Source organism: Tachyglossus aculeatus, chromosome 19 (genome assembly GCF_015852505.1).
Source record: "Tachyglossus aculeatus isolate mTacAcu1 chromosome 19, mTacAcu1.pri, whole genome shotgun sequence".
Taxonomy (NCBI): Eukaryota; Metazoa; Chordata; class Mammalia; order Monotremata; family Tachyglossidae; genus Tachyglossus; species Tachyglossus aculeatus.
Genome location: NC_052084.1, coordinates 16,962,190 through 16,979,546, shown reverse-complemented (window position 1 = coordinate 16,979,546; position 17,357 = coordinate 16,962,190). Strand labels below are relative to the sequence as shown.

Sequence of the window (17,357 nt, the reverse complement as noted above, 5' to 3'; positions counted from 1 at the left end):
AGATTTGCTTTCCTTTAGTTTCCCCCAAATTACGGTTAGGAAGAACGGGCGCGTTTCTGTTCCCACTTGAATCTGAAAGTGATTTGGTAGGGCGATCTTCCATTTATATTCAGTGCTCCATACGCAGGAAGGTACCGACTAGAAGAACTCAGAAAGGCGGCTCTACTGTTGCTTTGCGGATCCCCGTGTTAGCGGCTGCTTTGCAGGAGAAACGGGGTCGCTTAACATCTGCTCTGCGCTTTCAAGGGAGCAATCGGGTGCTTTGGCTTATGCCAGAATGGGCCACATGAGCACCAGAGGCCTACACGACAATCACGGAAGACAGCTTGGTGGAGTGAGGGGGCTGATAGGAATTTAGAGTCCAGGCGTTGCTGCTTTCCAGACACTTGAATCCCAGGGGAAGAATTTCAGTAAATAAACAAAGGCCGGGGCGGGGGGACCCTTTAAAGCAGCCTTGCGCACAAAGTCAAGAAAATTATTCAGTTCCTCAAGACATCCTGCTCCCTGAAAAGTTTTCGAGAGCCCATGACCCCACTGACACTTGGAACCAGAATTCAAACAAGACCCTTGCCGAGCTCTCGGTGAAGAACGGAAAAAAAAAAAAAATCACGGTTGAGGAGTGGGTAGAAGGGAAGGGAGGTATTGAGATGAAATATCAAGCAAACAAAAACAAACTGAAAAGCACACAAGGGCGGAAGCGGGGGACTAGTGCTTTGTTTGATGAGTAAACGAAGCGGACATTTGTTGAGTCCTGATCCAGGCATGATGCATCTAATGGAGTAAGCATGTGGAACCCGAACTGATGCATGTCACATTGATTTTTTTTTTCCCCTTTTTCCAATCCCGTACTTACCCACAGGCTGATTTCTTTCAGACTTCAGTTACGGGCCTGGGCTGATTTGAATGTGGTTTTTACATCACGGGACTACGATATTAAAAGGCCTCCGATACTATGGAGGAGGTGCTCAAATTATATACTTCAGGAGAGACCGAAGGAAGAATTCAAATGAGCATGAGGAAAAAAGTCACCATTCTAGGCTTTCCCTAGAGATAAGAGTTTGCTTCTTTCTGGTTCCTGAAGTTGCCAACTGGAAATTCCCCCTGAGGGGGAGGAGGGAGAGGATTCGATTCAATCCCACTCCTCGAATCGAATTATCGGGGAGCGGATGCCTTATTCGGCAGGTCCACCCAGGCGGGGTGAGAGGGATCCTTGAGGACGGGCTAGAATCCGCTGAAAATTCCCGACTTTTCTTTCTCACTGCTCCCGCGGAGCGGCACTCACCACAGCGACACGATCCCAGTTCCTGCTGTACCAGTTCCAGTTTGGTTTGGCACTGGAAACACCGGCGGCGGCTCTTCTGTTTGGACCGGCTGGTTTCCTCGGGCAGCTGGGGATCGTCCAGGAGTCGTGGCCGTTTCACCGGAGAAGCCTCGCTCTCAGACTGGGAATCTGTCAGAGGGCACATTGAGGAGGGAGGTGAGCGAGGGGGGGGTGTCTGTCTGCCAAACTGAGACCCCCCTCCCCAAGCCTCCGTGAGGAGTGGTGTGTTGGATGCCCTTCATGTCATCCGGACTCCTATACCATTCAATATCTCGACCTTTTCTAACTTTGCTTCTCCTTTGCTTTCCCCTCCATTCAGTTGCATTTACTGAGCACTTACTGTGTGCAGTGCACTGTACTAAGCACTCGGGAGAGTACAGTACAACAATGAACAGACACATTCCCAGCCTACAGCAAGCTCGTAATAGACTTTTCTCCTCTAGACACATAAGATCGCTGGGAGCAGGGAACGAGTCTACCAACTCTGTTATAATAATAACGATGGCATTTATTAAGTGCTTACTGTATGCAAAGCACTATTCTCCCCAGCACTCAGTACAGCGCTCTGCACACAGTAAGTTCTCAATAAATACCACCGATTGATTTCATGAGTGGATTTCTCTAAGTTCTGCTTGAACCCACTGTTCTAATTCTCCCTGAAGGAATGAATTCCAGGTGCCAGATAAAGAAATGCCCCCACTCCAACCTTACATCAAACTTATGTCACATAAGGATCTTTAGGACTGAATCTTAATATGTGAGTTCCCAAGCCCTTAGGATTGGGAGAAAGCTTGGCCAAAGTCTGTTCCAAATCTGGGGCAAGTGAGAAATTGAACTTTATGCTCAATCTCTACCTGGACATTCCTTCCACTTAAGAGTTCCTTTGCTCTATCACCTAAGGACCTCAAAGCAACTGAAGTTCAGAGCTGAAAATTTCACATTTATTAGCCTTCACTGGGCTTTGCTAAATCTAAAAATGAGCTAACGCATTGGAGGAATTGCTGCGGAAGCAGCGTGGCCTAGTGGAAAGAGCACGGGCACGGAAACCAGAGGGCCTGAGTTCGAATCCCGGCTCTGCCGCTTGTCTGCTGTGTGACCCCGGGCAAGTCACTTCACTTCTCTGGGCCTCAGGTACCTCAGCTGGGAAAGGAGATTGCGAGCCCCATGTGGGACGTGGATCATGTCCAGCCTGATGAGCTTGTATCTCCCCCCGGGCTCAGTACGGTACCTGGCAGCACGTAGTAAGCACTTTACAGATACCATAAAAAAGAAAGGAAGTGAAGAAAGTACAAGAGAGTGCAATGCAACAGATTGGTGGACCCCTTCCCTGCCCACAGCGAGTTTCCACTCTAGAGGGGGAGGCGGACATAAATGGATGATAGATACGTGCACAGGTGCTCAAAGAGGAAGCAGCGTGGCTCAGTGGAAAGAGCACGGGCTTTGGAGTCAGAGGTTCAAATCCCAGCTCTGCCAATTGTCAGCTGGGTGACTTTGGGCAAGTCACTTAACTTCTCTGTGCCTGTTACCTCATCTGTAAAATGGGGATGGACTGTGAGCCCCCCGTGGGACAACCTGATCACCTTGTAACCTCCCCAGTGCTTAGAACAGTGCTTTGCATATAGTAAGCGCTTAATAATAATAATAAATAAATGCCCTCATTACAGACCCAAGTGCCTGGGTGAGCCAGAAGGGAGAGGGAGTAGGGAAAATGAGGGCTGGATTCAGCGTGGGCCTGGAATTCGGAAGTACCTGGGTCCTAATCCCAGAACCACCACTTGTCTTGGGCATGTCACTTCCCTTCTCTAGAGCTCAGTTACCTCATCTGCAAAGTGGGGATTAAGACAGAAAGCCCCACGTGAGACAGGGACTGCGTCCACCCTGATTAACTCGTGTCTACCCCAGCTCTTAGTACAGTGCCTGGCACGGAGGAAGCGCTTAACAAATACCACAATTATTATCATCATCATTATTAGGTGGGAAAGACCTCTTGGGCTGGGAAAGGCGATGGGGAGAACCTGAAGGCAAGAGCATGAAGGCCCCAGGAGAGCAGCAATTTGGCTGGCCCACGCTGCCTGGTAGCGGAGCTTCTGGAACTCCGCAGGGGGTCATTTTCAGCCCTCCCTGGGAAGGACCGATGCCCTTCATCCCACTTTCATCCATCTCCCCTGCTCCTTAACACCCCATTAACGGGGGTGCCTTTATTTAGTTATGGCAATTTAGTCTCCCCTTTCTCCAACCCTCCTTCTGAGAAAGCAAGTAATTGCCCTGGTTCCAAAAAAGCTCCCCCCGGGCCATCCATCCGGAACAGAAAACATTGGCGGGTAACAGCTCTCAGAGTCCTGGTCGTCCTGTGCGTTGGCTGACACAAAGAGGGCACCACGCCACGCTCCACAAAGGCAAACTTCATTTTTCATCCCATTTAGTTCCTCCAGTCCTACATGACATTTTTTTTTCCCCTCCCCCAGTACAAACCAACTAAGCAAGGCCTCTGATGAAAACAATTGAAAGTGAATTCAGGCTTTTTCCTGCCTCAGTAGAATAGCGATTTCCCAGCCTGGAGGGCCGGCTTGCTGCAGTTATGGTGTCTGAGGCAGCAGCATGAAAGTCGGGGCACTGTTCCCCTCTTCCTCAGCAATCTAAATGTAAATGATTACAAAGCAGCCACACCAACTAAATTCATCATGTACATACGGCATTACTCCCTCGGGTACCCATATAAAAAAAAAGGTGGAACTTATATTAATAGCCTTATTCCTATAGACTTTCTAAGAAATTATGAAAGGAAACAGGAAATCAATCAATGGAGTGTATAGAGTGCAGCATGTACAGCGATCAGTACAGTGTTCTGCATGCAGTAAGCACTCAATAATTGATTGATTGACTACAGAGCACTGTACTAAGACCTTGGGAGAGTAAAAATAAGTGTGGTATTCCTCAACTACGTACCAGACACTGGACTAAGCACTGGAGTGGATACAAGCAAATCGGGTTGGACACTGTCCCTGTCCCACAGTCTCAATCCCCATTTTACAGATGACATAACTGAGGCACAGAGAAGTAAAGCAACCTGTCCGAGGTCACACAACAGACAGGTGGAGAGTGGGCATGAGAACCCATGACCTTCTGACTCCCTCCACTCCGCATGCTGCTTCTCCACGACAGAGCTGGTAGGCATATTCTCTGCTCACGAGGAGGTTACGGTCTAGAGATTTGTAAAGAACACCTAAATACTTAATAATAATAATAATAATAATAATAATGGCATTTATTAAGCGCTTACTATGTGCAAAGCACTGTTCTAAGCGCTGGGGAGATACAAGGTGATCAGGTTGCCCCACAAGGGGCTCACAGTCGATCCCCATTTTACAGATGAGGTAACTGAGGCACAGAGAAGTTAAGTGACTTGCCCAAGGTCACACAGCTGGCAATTGGCGGAGCCAGGATTTGAACCCATGACCACTGACTCCAAAGCCCGTGCTCTTTCCATTGAGCCACGCTGCTTCTCTAGACCATTTCAGCTCATCCGAAGCAACCGTTTGGATTTTTCACTGACGTTCATTCTAAGCCAACGCCCCATCCCCTCTAAGCTGGACTGCAGCAATTTGCTTCAGTGCTGGTAGATTGAGATTGCTCCAGGGTCTTCAACTCCATCATTGGCATTTATTGAGCGCTGACTAGGTGCAGAGCACTGTACTAAGCACTTAGAAGAATACAGTTCAACAGAGTTGGGAGACACAGTTAGCTGAGAGTCTAGAGCTGACAGTCTACAGGTTAGCTTACTGTTCCAGAGCCTGGTATTTGTGATTCGGTCTCATCACTTAAGAACTCTGAACTCTGAGACAAGTGACGCTGATGACACAGCTCAAAAAAAAAAGAAAACACAAAACACCCAACATGGCATCACTACAGCTAACCTTTCAGCTGGGCCTGCAGTTAAGTGCTACACTGTTGCCACCCTCTGTCTTAACGAGTCGTTTTATTGCTTGCTTTTTTCGATGGTATTTGTTAAGCGCTTACTATTCATTCACTTATTCAATCGTATTTATTTATTTATTTATCCATTATTTATTTATTTATTTATTTTGCTTGTACATATCTATTCTATTTATTTTATTTTGTTAGTATGTTTGGTTCTGTTCTCTGTCTCCCCCTTTTAGACTGTGAGCCCACTGTTGGGTAGGGACTGTCTCTATATGTTGCCAATTTGTACTTCCCAAGTGCTTAGTACAGTGCTCTGCACATAGTAAGCGCTCAATAAATACGATTGATGATGATGATGATTTAGTGAGCGCTTCCTGTGTGCAAAGCACTGTAGTAAGCACTAGGGAGAGGACACTCCAACAATAGACGCATTCCCCGCCCACGCTGAGCTCACCCTCAGTAGAATTCCCCGATTTTCAATGCAAATGTCAACTACTAGCCTTAATTCCCAGCTGCGATTTTTCGGCCAGTGACTCTTAAACCACCCTTCCAAAACTCCTAAAACAAATGTGAGAAACTAAGATTATTTGTAAACTAAGTCCCTTCACACCCTCCGGATCCTGTCATTTTGAATGGGGAAACTGGAGGCTTCTCCACGAAGCAAACTGCTCGTCAGCCCTTTTCCACCAGTCAGCTGAACAGCTTTAATTAGAAGCTAATGAAATAAATAGTGGTATGCCAGATCATCCTCATGTCTGCCCAAGGAATTTACATCTCCTCTGCTAATTAGTTAATGAAGTTGTGTGCCATGGGGTAGGTTGCCTAAATAAAAGAAACAGATGTCCAGCGTAGGGCTTCTAATTGCATAATAATGAATTAAATCATTCACTAGTCAATGAGAAATGTGATGCCAATTAGAAAGCAACTAACCAAAGAGACAGAAAGGACCAAAGATGGCGAACACTCTGGAAATCATCACCTTGTGTCAGCTTGAACGACGAAACAAGCTTTCATTTTTAGTGCGCCAATCCCTCTCTCCTATTGCCTGGCAGTACATTCATTCATTCAATCGTATTTATTAAGTGCTTACTGTGTGCAGAGCACTGTACTAAGCGCTTGGGAAGTCCAAGTTGGCAACATATAGAGACGGTCCCTACCCAACAGCGGGCTCACAGTCTAGAAGGGGGAGACAGACACCAAAACAAAACATATAAACCAAATAAAATAAATAGAATATGTACAACTAAAATAAATCTCTCAATTATCCCAATAACAGAGTAACTCCAATATACTTGACTCTCTTGAACTTGCAATACTGATATGTTGGGATTGAGGGGAGAGAGCTGGTGAAGAACTGAAAAATCCCCTACCTACTTGCTGTAGGTGACAGAATAATCATTAATAATAATTACGGTACTTCTTAAGCACTTACAATGTGCCGAGCACTGACAGATACACTTAGGTTGGAAACAGTCCCTATCCCACAAGGGGCTCACACTCAATCATCATTTTTACAGATGAGGTAACTGAGGCACCGAGAAGTGAAGTGGCTTGCCCAAGGTCAAGACCTGTGGTGGAGCCGGGATTAGAACCCAGGACCTTCTGACTCCCATGCCTGTGCGCTAGCCACTAAGCCGCCATGCTGCTTCTCTACGAAAGAAAGATCGGGGGTTTATTCATTGGCAGTCTGAGAACCTGTCCAAGGGACGCTAAACCATAGTCCGGCCCTAAACGCAAGCCCTCATGGCAGGCGGTTCAACAACCGAGGCCCAGAGAAGTGAAGTAACTTACCCAAGGTCCCACCTTGTACTTCCCAAGCGCTTAGTACAGTGCTCTGCACACAGTAAGCGCTCATAGTACAGTGCTCTGCACACAGTAAGCGCTCAGTAAATACGATTGATTGATTGAATGAATGAATGAACAGTAGACAAGAGGCAGAGCCGGGATTAGAACTCATGTCCTCTGATTCCTAAACCCGTGTTCTTGCCACTAGGCCATACTGCCTCATGGGGTGTGGGGGACATGTCTACCAACTCTGTTACATTGTATTCTCCCAAAGTGCTTTGTATGGTGCTCTGCACACTGTAAGCACTCAAGAAATTCCATTGATTGACTGATTGATTGATTGATTGGACCCAGAAGTTTTGATATGGAGAAGATACGGTTCACAGCAATAAGACAATCAAGAGACCAAGACAAGTCTTCTCGAACCGAGCTGTACCCCGTCAGCACCGAAATTTAAAGGCGGCATCTCTTCAATCTGTAACGGGACATGGGAAGACTTCCATTTTAACTGCTATATATAAATGATACATATACACATCAATCAATGGTATTTATTGAGTGCTTACTGTGTGCAGAGCACTGTACTAAGCGCTTGGGAGAGTGCAATACAGCAGAGTCAGTGGATACGTTCCCTACCCATAACGGGCTTCCAGTTCAGGGGTGAACAAATTGACTCGCAGTTGGGAGGATTCAAACCAGCCGTTTTCTAGTCTATCGCCTTAACCGCTTGACCACGACTACTTATATTTTCGATTTCAATCTTCAGATGAAGAAGCAAGCTCTTAATTGTGGTTTTCCAATGGAAAGAAACCCCATAATCCAAAAATATTTGAATGGCAATAACACCCCAACATCCCCCCCCACCCCCAACCAACCCTGGCCTCAACACCCCCCAGCTCCTTCCCTGAAAATTCTGTGTCATCTCTGGCAGAAATTCACATTTATTCCTTACTGTCAATGTTCTTGTCTCCATTACTCATGTTCTCGCCCCACAATTTCCAAATAAATTGTGTCAGGCCTGTCAGAGTTGAATTCTAATCTCTCTTAATCTCCTGTCAGCGTCGAATTTACAGTGTACATAGCCATGGCCCTGCTAACAATCACCGGGGCTTCCCTGCCTCCTCACCGGAGCGGTCAGTCCTCTGCAAAAGGCCACACTCCAACTTTAGAAAGGGATTAAGGGAGAACCAAAGTGGCAAAAAAGAAAGAATACCCCCACCCCGCACCCCGCCACCTCCCTCTCCCCTGATTTCCATGAAAGAGAAATGCATCTGTTTAATCTAGGGCTCAATGACAGCTTTTGAGGCGCTCAATCAGGTTTTTTAGAGCCCGTCACAGTCTCTTGACAGATTGACATTTATGATCTGAACTGCCTGTGCAAACATCAGTAGGAGCAATAATTAATGAACCGTCACACATCGCTGCCGCTGCTGCTTCTCGGGCCTTTTGAGAAACAGCTTAAACGATGAAAACCTCTGTCTGCAAAAAAGCACCGTGCTTATAACTGTAGAACTCATCAAGGAGACTTCAAGAAATCTTGTTTTACTGGAATTCTCTCTCTCTATTCTCTTGCTAGGTTTTCAGTGTGTGTGTGGTGGGGGGAGCGGGGAAGAGTCTCTCCCAGTCTCTCCCAGCATTTTATTATGGAATTCTTTAGAGAAATACTTTGCCTCATTCCCAATGCCACTTTATAACTTGTCAAACACTAAATCCCTTCCCCTATCTCTCCCCACCCCCTTCAAAAACACATCTCTGAAGGCAGGCATTTCAATATTCGCTACAGGATGACTTTTTTTTGTTACAGTGACTCATACCTAACGAGCTATTGTTCTGTTGTACTCTTCCAAGCCTCAGCACAGTGCTCTGCACACAGTAACCGCTCAAGAAATATGATTGATTGAATGAATGAAGGAGTGAGGTTCCTTCTGGGAGAGGCTTAGTCTGCACCCTGTGAAACGCTGTGTTTCGTGCGGTCAGTGTTATGACGACGACCTGATTTGTCAGCATTGCCATCCTGGATCATCATTTCACAGGCCAGGCTGATTTCAGTGTCCTAGGCAGGTTTCAGCTTTAAAAGTGTCTAAGTTATTTTTAACTGTTTCCCAGGTTTTCTCTTTTTTGGACGTTTAGGTGTATTATATGGACCTGTCCCGCCAGCACGGCTGGACTCCGATGATAGGAGTCTGACAGCTCCGGAACTTCCCTGTTAGGGATCCTGTCTTGCCATTTGGGGTAGAGTATAGCCCAGGAGCCGGATGAGGAGTGAGTGAGTGTGTATGTTGCGAGGGGATAATAATAATAATGATGGTATTTGTTAAACGCTTACTATGTGCAAAGCACTGTTCTAAGCACTGGGGGGATTCAAGGTGATCAGGCTGTCCCACGTGGGGCTCACAGTCTTAATCCCCATTTTACAGATGAGGTAACGGAGGCACAGAGAAGTGAAGTGACTTGCCCAAAGTCACCCAGCTGACAATTGGCGGAGCCGGGATTTGAACCCATGACCTCTGACTCCAAAACCCAGGCTCTTTCCACTGAGCCATGCTGCTTCTCTAAAATCTGGGGATCCGGATCTTGTGACTATAGAGAAAACTGGGAAAGTTTTCCAGACTCTAGTCCCCTTGACTGAGTTCCATAAAATTGAGAGGGAGGAGAGGAGGTGCAGGAGGAGAGGAACCCAGTGGTTCTACACTTAACCCAAGTCTGGCTCCCGTTTCATCCCTCAAAGTCATTTTTTGGTTTTCTGCACCCATTACATCCCTCAAAGTCAATTTTATTTTTCAATAGCATCTGTTAAGCGCTTACTATGCGCCAGACACCGTACTAAGTGCTGGGGTAGATACAGGATAATCTGTTTGGACACAGTCCATGTCCCATGTGGGGCTCACAGTCTTAACCCCCATTTTAAAAAGGTCACTGAGGCCCAGAGAAGTGACTTGGCTAAGGTCCCATGGCAGACAAGTGGAAGAGCTGGGATTAGAACCCAGATCCTCCTGCCTCTTGGGCCCATGCTCTATCCACTAGCCCAGGCTGCTTCTCAAATGACTTCCCCATTAGCCTGGAAATTCATTAAAATATGACCGCTGCTTCCCATTCTCCTGGCAACCTGTGGTTCCAATGCGGCCTTCTCTGCTGCCCTTGCGGCCGCCACAACTCTGGAAAAATCACCTCAACTTCTGAGGTCCTTTTCAACCGAAGGACTTGCCCGGACGGTCGATCAGTCAGTCAGTCGTATTTATTGAGGGCTTTTTGTGGGCAGGGCACTGTACTAAGCGCTTGGGAGAATACACTATACCAATAAACAGATACAATCCCTGCCCACAACGAGTTTACGGTCCAGGGGGCTGGTCACGGGGAAGTCAAAGGTCGGTCAGGGGGAATGAAGGAGTGACAGGAGAGCGTCCCACGCTGTGCCTGTCGCAATGTGTGTGCGCGATGGGGGTGGCGGGAGGCAGGAAGAGGGAAAGCAAGCTCCCTCTTCCCTTCCCCTGCTGTTCCTCATCCACCGTGGCACCAGCCCTGCCTGGGGAGTTCACAGTGCAGACATAATCACCTTTTTACCAAGTGCACTATTCCTAAATTGCTTTGTCTATATGATTTATTTAAGCCCCTGGGGGAGCGATTGTGTCTTCGTATGTGCTGCGAAGAGTGTGGGGTCAGCATTCGGTAAATAAATAATGTTTCAGAGTGCCGGGGACGGTGAGCAACAGATGGTTCGCCGCCCGTGGTGGTGTATCCTTGAGGACCTTACTTCATGCCTGCCCTTCAGCCTACCTAACTTCTTAGTCGTTGCTTTTCTACCACATACGCACCGGGGATTCTCCGCTGCAGGTTTGTGCACCCAATCATCACCCGTCTCCTTCAGTGATGTGTACTGAATGCCTACTTTGTGCAGAACACTGCACAAAGTGCTTGAATCAACTCTTTCTTTTCTGCCTTTCCCACCTCCCAATGTGGACTGCTTTAGATGCTTTTTGTTAGAAGTGTGGGTGGCTGGATACACGTTCTTTAGGTTCCTTTAAAAAGCAAAGCCCAACCAGAAGACCTATTGGGAAGGTATATTGTACAGAAGGCAACATTCACAAAGGACACGTCATCTGGCCGGCCAGGCAAAGGTAACCTGTTAGCCATTATATATTTCACTCCCTTATTCTATCTGGGGAAAGAGGAATAATAATAATAATAATAGTATTTGTTAAGCGTTTACTATGTGCCAAGCACTGTTCTAAGCACTGGGGTTGATAAAAGCTAGTCAGGTCCCTGTCCCACATGGGGCTCACAGTCGCTTTTCTAAATCAGCCTGCCTCTAAATCCTGACAGTTTGTCCTCCTTACCTTATGATATTACCTTGGCTCTATCCCTTTCTGTCTGCCCTTACAAATATTATAATTATTATCAAAGACTATGTATCATCCTCCTTACCCATCCCTTACCGTCCCATCTCTCCTCTTTTCGGTCTATCCTCCAAAGCTACCCAGATCATCTTCCTCAAAATGTGATTCAGAATGTATATCACTTTCATCCTCAAAACCTCTAATGGCTTTTCATTTCTCTCTCCACCAACAGGAAATCTAGACCATTGCTTCCAAAACTCTCCAAAAGCTGTTTTCTCATCTCTCCACTCTCTTCTCCCACTGCACCCCAGCTTGTACTATTCGCTCTTCCCAAGTTCACCTCTTAGCTGTATCTCATTCTCGACTCTCCACCTCTGACCTATTGTATACTCTCTTCTTCCTCCGTGGAATTCCTCCCCTCTCCAAATCTGCCAAACCACACTCTTCCCCACATTCTATGTCTTCCTAAAGACAAACAAACAAAAAACCTCCTCCTGGAAGCAGTTCCCTATCTCCTTAATAAGGCCATCCCATTAGCCAGATATCCAAATTAAGGTCTACTTATCCCATTTACTTATTCATTTTTAGTTCACTTTCCCCATCACTCCCACTGTGTGCATATTCTCTGGTTCTGCCTGTCTCCCCACAAGACTGTAAATTCTTCGATGGGAACCAGACTCTCAATATAATGTTCTTCCCACACTAAATTCTCAAGTTCTGATGATTATTTAATTGGAGAAAATGCATATGGAAAGTGTGCGCAACCGATAAGTGACAGAAAGCTTGGTCAGAACCTGGTATTGGTGTTTAATATAAAATGCAACTTTCAGAGGAAAAGAGTTGGAGTATCCCAGTGGATTTTTTCCCTTGAATTTGCAATCTTACATAGGTCTTTCCCAGAGGCTGCATACTAATATCAAAGGAGCAAGCGAGTTTATTAAGCTTATTTTGGTTAACAGTAGATGGGTAACACACTGAGGAGGAAGAGGAAGACTTATTAAAGTGGAAGGAGATGCTCTCATCTTATTCCCCTTTTTTTGAAGGAATATCTCAAGGAGCCCAGGGCTCTAACAGAGCAGCTTGCTTTTCAGTGTATTTGCATTTTATTGGATGAAATATCTCCCAGCAATAGAGTGTAAAAATCTCCCTGACCTACTCCAGGAAGGGGTCTCTCTCCAAGTCTGCTAAATACAGTTCAATCTTTCCCCTCTTGGTTGCCTCTTGAGATTCAGGTGTCTTGCTTTTAGTTGTATTAAATAGTAGGTAACATGCTGAAAACAAAATTCCTCATCTTCCCACCCATACCCTGTCCTCCCCTTACGTACTCCAGAAAGGGATCTCTCTCCGAGGCTCCTAAACACAGTTCTCTCTTTCCCCTCTTGGTTGCCTCTTGAGATTCAGGTGTCTTGCTTTTAGTTATATTAAATAGTAAGTAACATGTTTAAAACAAAATTCCTCATCTTCCCACCCATACCCTGTCCTCCCCTTAACTTCCCCATCACTATGGTTGACACCGCTATTCTCCCTGTCTCACAAGCCTGTAATCTTGGCATTACCCTCAACTCATCCCTCTCACTCAACCTACATAGTCGATCCGTTACCACATCCCGTCGGTTCTACATTCACAAAGTCATTAAAATCCACTCTTTTCTCTCCATCCAACTGCTACTCTGTGGATCCAAGCACTTATCCTACCCCAATTTGACAACTGTATCAGCCACCTCACTGACCTCCCTGCTTCCTGCCTCTCCCCACTCCAATCCAGACTTAACTCTGCTGCCTGGATCATTTTTCTACATAAATGTCCTGGCCATGTTTCCCCATTTCTCAAGAGCCTCCAGGGTTGCCCATCCACTCCCAAATCAAAAAGAAACTCCTTGCCATCGCCTTGAAAGCAGCCAATCTCCTCGCTCCCTCCTATCTTGCGTCACTGACTATCTTGCAGACTCACTTTGCTCCTCTAACACCAACCTACTGATTACACCTTGATCTTATCTATCTCGCTGTCGATCCCTCGCCCACATCCTGCCACTGGCCTGGAACACTCTCCCTCTTCATACGACAGACCATCACCCTCCCCACCTCCAAGCCTTATTAAAATCACATCTCCTCTAAGAAGTCTTCCCTAAGCCCCAATTCCCTCTCTCCCTTCTGCTTGCCCTAGGATTCGTACCCTTTGGTCACCCCACCCTCAACCCCCAGGCACTTATATACATACCCATGATTTCTTTTATTGTCTGTCTCCCCTCTGAGTCTTGTAAACTCCTTGCAAGGAAGGAAAATAGCTACTAATTCCGTTACACTGTACTCTCCCATATGCTTTGAGAAGCAGCCTGGTCTCGTAGAAGACCACTGGCTTGGGAGTCAGAGGACATGGGTTCTAATCCCGGCTCTGCCCCTCATCTACTGTGTGACCTTAGGTAAGTCGCTTAAGTCCTTTTTGCCTCAGTTACCTCATCTGTAAAAGGGGGATTAAGATTGCGAGCCCCACGTGGGACAGGGACTGTGTCAAACCTGACTGCCTTGTATGTACGCTGGCACTTATGACATATGGTGCTTGGCACATAGTAAGCGCTTAACAAATACCATAATTATTATTATTATGATGATGATGCTCTGCACCCTGAAAGTGCTCAAAAAATACAACTGATTGATTGTATTTGTTAAGCGCTTAGTATGTGCCAAGCACTGTTCCTACGTGCTAGGGTAAACACAAGTTAATCAGATGGGACACAGTCCTTTGCCACAGGGGCCTCAGAATCTAAGTCGGAGGGACAACAGTTATTAATAGTTGTTGAAGGGCTATAATAGTGGTTGTAAGGAGAGGAAAATGTCATCAAGCCTTCCATCCAGGATAACAGCTTGATGTGCATATTCTGGGGCAGCTACTCTGGGCCAATTAAAGTGCATTAGTCTCCCATGAAGATGGTTGAGTTCTTCATTCCACCTGATGAATTATCTTCAATAGATAATCTTTCCCTTTTACAACCTGCTCGAGTAGTGTAGCATTTAACAACATTACAATGCATTGATTTTTAAAAATATTATGTTCATCGCATCAGAGCACTGCCAAATGAGAGAGACTGGTTAAGGGGAGTGTAAGAAAATGAAGCCCAATCAAAAGGTAGGAACCCAAGGCCGGGGGGAGCGAAGGGGAGAAACCTAAAACCGTATTTTTCCCTTTTCTCTTAAATGGCATTTGTGAAGCGCTTACTGTGTGTCAAACATGGTCCTAAGTGCTGGGGTAAGTACAAGTTAATTAGGTTGGATGCAGTCCCTGTCCCATACAGGGCTCAGTATGAGGGAGAACATATATCCCCATTTTGCAGTTGGGGAAACTGAGGCCCAGAAAAGTTAAGTGAATTGTCCAAGGTCACACAGCCTCAGTCTTTCTGATTTCCAGGTCTGTGCCCTCTCCTCTAGGCCTCGCTGTTTCTCCCTGCTCTTCGGATTCCTGCCTTCCCCACCGTCTTCTCCCCGCACAGAACAAGGAGTTAGAGCAGCCAATCATAAACTGAGATGGGAATTTATTTCTAGGACTAAAATGTTAGCGCTGAATAATCTCTGTGACTTTTTTCCCCAGTCCCTTTTGAAATTTACATCTGCCGTAAACAATCTCAACATCCACTCCGGAGGAAAGGAGACAGGACGGAAGAAAAATAAAAAGTAACATGTAAATAATTGAGGGAGAAAGGTTGAGGCCTCTCGGCAGGCGGCTGAAAGCAAACATATTCAGTTTTTCTGTCAGATGGACTAGTGCGTCGCATTTTGATTCTAAGATCCTTGAAGGAAGAATCTTGTCCTTTCTATTTGGTAACCCCAGTGGGCCTTAGACAGTTCTATGCTCTCAGGTGCTGTTTAATAACCATTGTTTCTGGGGTTTTTTTGTTTTGTTTCTTTGTTTTGATGAGGATGATGATCATCATGACCAGGTTCTCCATGGCTGAATTCTTGTATCTCAGCCACTTGTCTGCTATGTGACCTTGAGTAAGTCACTTCACTTTTCTGTGCCTCAGTTACCTCATCTGTTAAGTGGGGATTATGACTGTGAGCCCCACGTGGGACAGGAACTGTGTCCAACCCGATTTGCTTGTATCTACTCCAGCGCTTAGTACAGTGCCTGGCACACAGTAAATGCTTAACAAATCAATCAATCGTATTTATTGAGTGCTGTGTGCAGAGCACTGTACTAAGCGCTTGGGAAGTACAAGTTGGCAACATATAGGGGCAGTCCCTACCCAACAGTGGGCTCACAGTCTAGAAGGTATTAACAAATACCACTATTATTAGATGACTCCAGAAGGCCTTCAGATTTCGAGATGGAACCCTAAAACTAGTGACCGTTATACCTAAAGCGGGAGGCCTAGATTACTCATCCCTAAACCCCATCTTGGCTATTTAATTATCTCATATAACCTTTCTTGGACATGAATGGTCCAAGGGTTCACCCTTCCTAGCATTCAATAATTCATTCAATCGTATTTACTGAGCGTTTACTGAATGCAGAACACTGTACAAAGCGCTTGGGAGAGTACAACAGAATAACAAACAGACACATTTCCTGCCCTCTGGCTTTTCTACCCCTTTGCTGCACTGGACTGAAAATAATTCTGTTGTCTCCCGAATTGGCAAAGGGAGTAAGCGTCGTTTTTTAAAATCTGCTTTGTAGAGGAATTAGGTTGAAAACATACATGACGGTATACAAACAAAAACTCCTTCGCAGGCCATGGAGCCCTGACAAGCCATAACCAACCTCCTGGTGGGTGCTTTTTAATCTTCAAATTGCTTCGTCTGTCTAACTACAATGCAAGCCTTTAGGCTTGGACCGGGACTTCTATGTTTAGAACTCCACTAGTGCTCAACAACAGCAAAATAAAAATAATAATAATGATGATGAGAACAATAATGACTATTTTCAGCAGGTGACAAGTCCCTAATGATGGTAATCTCACAGCCAAGAGACTGTCACCTCGTGGACTTCCACCTCACGCTAATGTAAGGAAAAACTATGTTTGGGTTGTTATATTTTCAGTTTTGAAAATCAGCTTGAACGCACTTCTGAGGAGATGCTAAAATTACACGGCTGATTTGTTTTTAAACTATTTTTGTTACTAATTTAACATCAGTTAAATTCCATTTCTCTTTCTGCCTCTTACTTAGTTCCTTCCCATGCAAGATAGAGCTTGTTTTTAACCACTGCTTTCAGTCAGTGAATACAGAATTTACCACTTATCATTCGTTGGGTTATCCTAATGCTACAAATATTTGAAGAAATGTCCCTTTAAATTTAGACAGTGACATGGTGACCGTACTAAACTAGAAGTTATTGACCAAATGATAAAAAGGGGGTTGGGGGTGGGGGCTGCATTTAATGAAGGACTTTAAAGAGGGGGGAGGGGGCCTGTGTAAATCTGGATGAAACAACTTAGATGAGATAAACTCAGGTCTTAGAAAAGGAAAGCTGACTTTATTCAAGTCATAAAGTCCAAGCCATAAAGGCTAGGAACAGTTCAGATAATTGTCCTTGGAGTCTACCAACTCAGTTATATTGTCTTAGTGTATTCTTCCAAAGCGCTTCGTACAACGCCCTGCACACAGTAAGCACTCACTAAATACGATTGATTGGAAATAGTTTATGGAGAAAACACAGATATGCCCAATTAATAAATTTACCATTTGTAAAATCAAGAGCAGGGACGTCTGCTTTGGAGTCTGTGCTAAGGTGGGGCGGGGGAGGGAAAATGAGACTAGACACAAAGCAGGTTAGAGGGGCTAGTCATTGAGGTACTGAGTTCAACTTCACTAGATCAAAAATTGAATTCAAAAAGGTCTTGTTTACCCAAGTACTAGTGTATATTACTGAGGCATCTCAACTGGGAACAGCCAGGGTATCTACTTGAGAAGCAGCGTGGCTCAGTGGAAAGAGCACGGACTTTGAAGGCAGAGGTCATGGGTTCAAACCCCGGCTCCACCAAATGTCGGCTGTGTGACTTTGG

General features: G+C 45.6%; 1 protein-coding gene across 1 annotated transcript in view; it reads right to left on the bottom strand.

Moving 5' to 3' along the window:
- ZFAND3 (zinc finger AN1-type containing 3) overlaps positions 1–17,357 on the bottom strand; it is a 251,829-nt gene that overhangs the window by 23,701 nt on the left and 210,771 nt on the right. Inside the window, exon 5 of the mRNA XM_038760762.1 lies at positions 1,283–1,450. Within this exon, the coding sequence (XP_038616690.1) occupies positions 1,283–1,450 (168 nt within the window). The remainder of the gene's footprint in view (positions 1–1,282; positions 1,451–17,357) is intronic.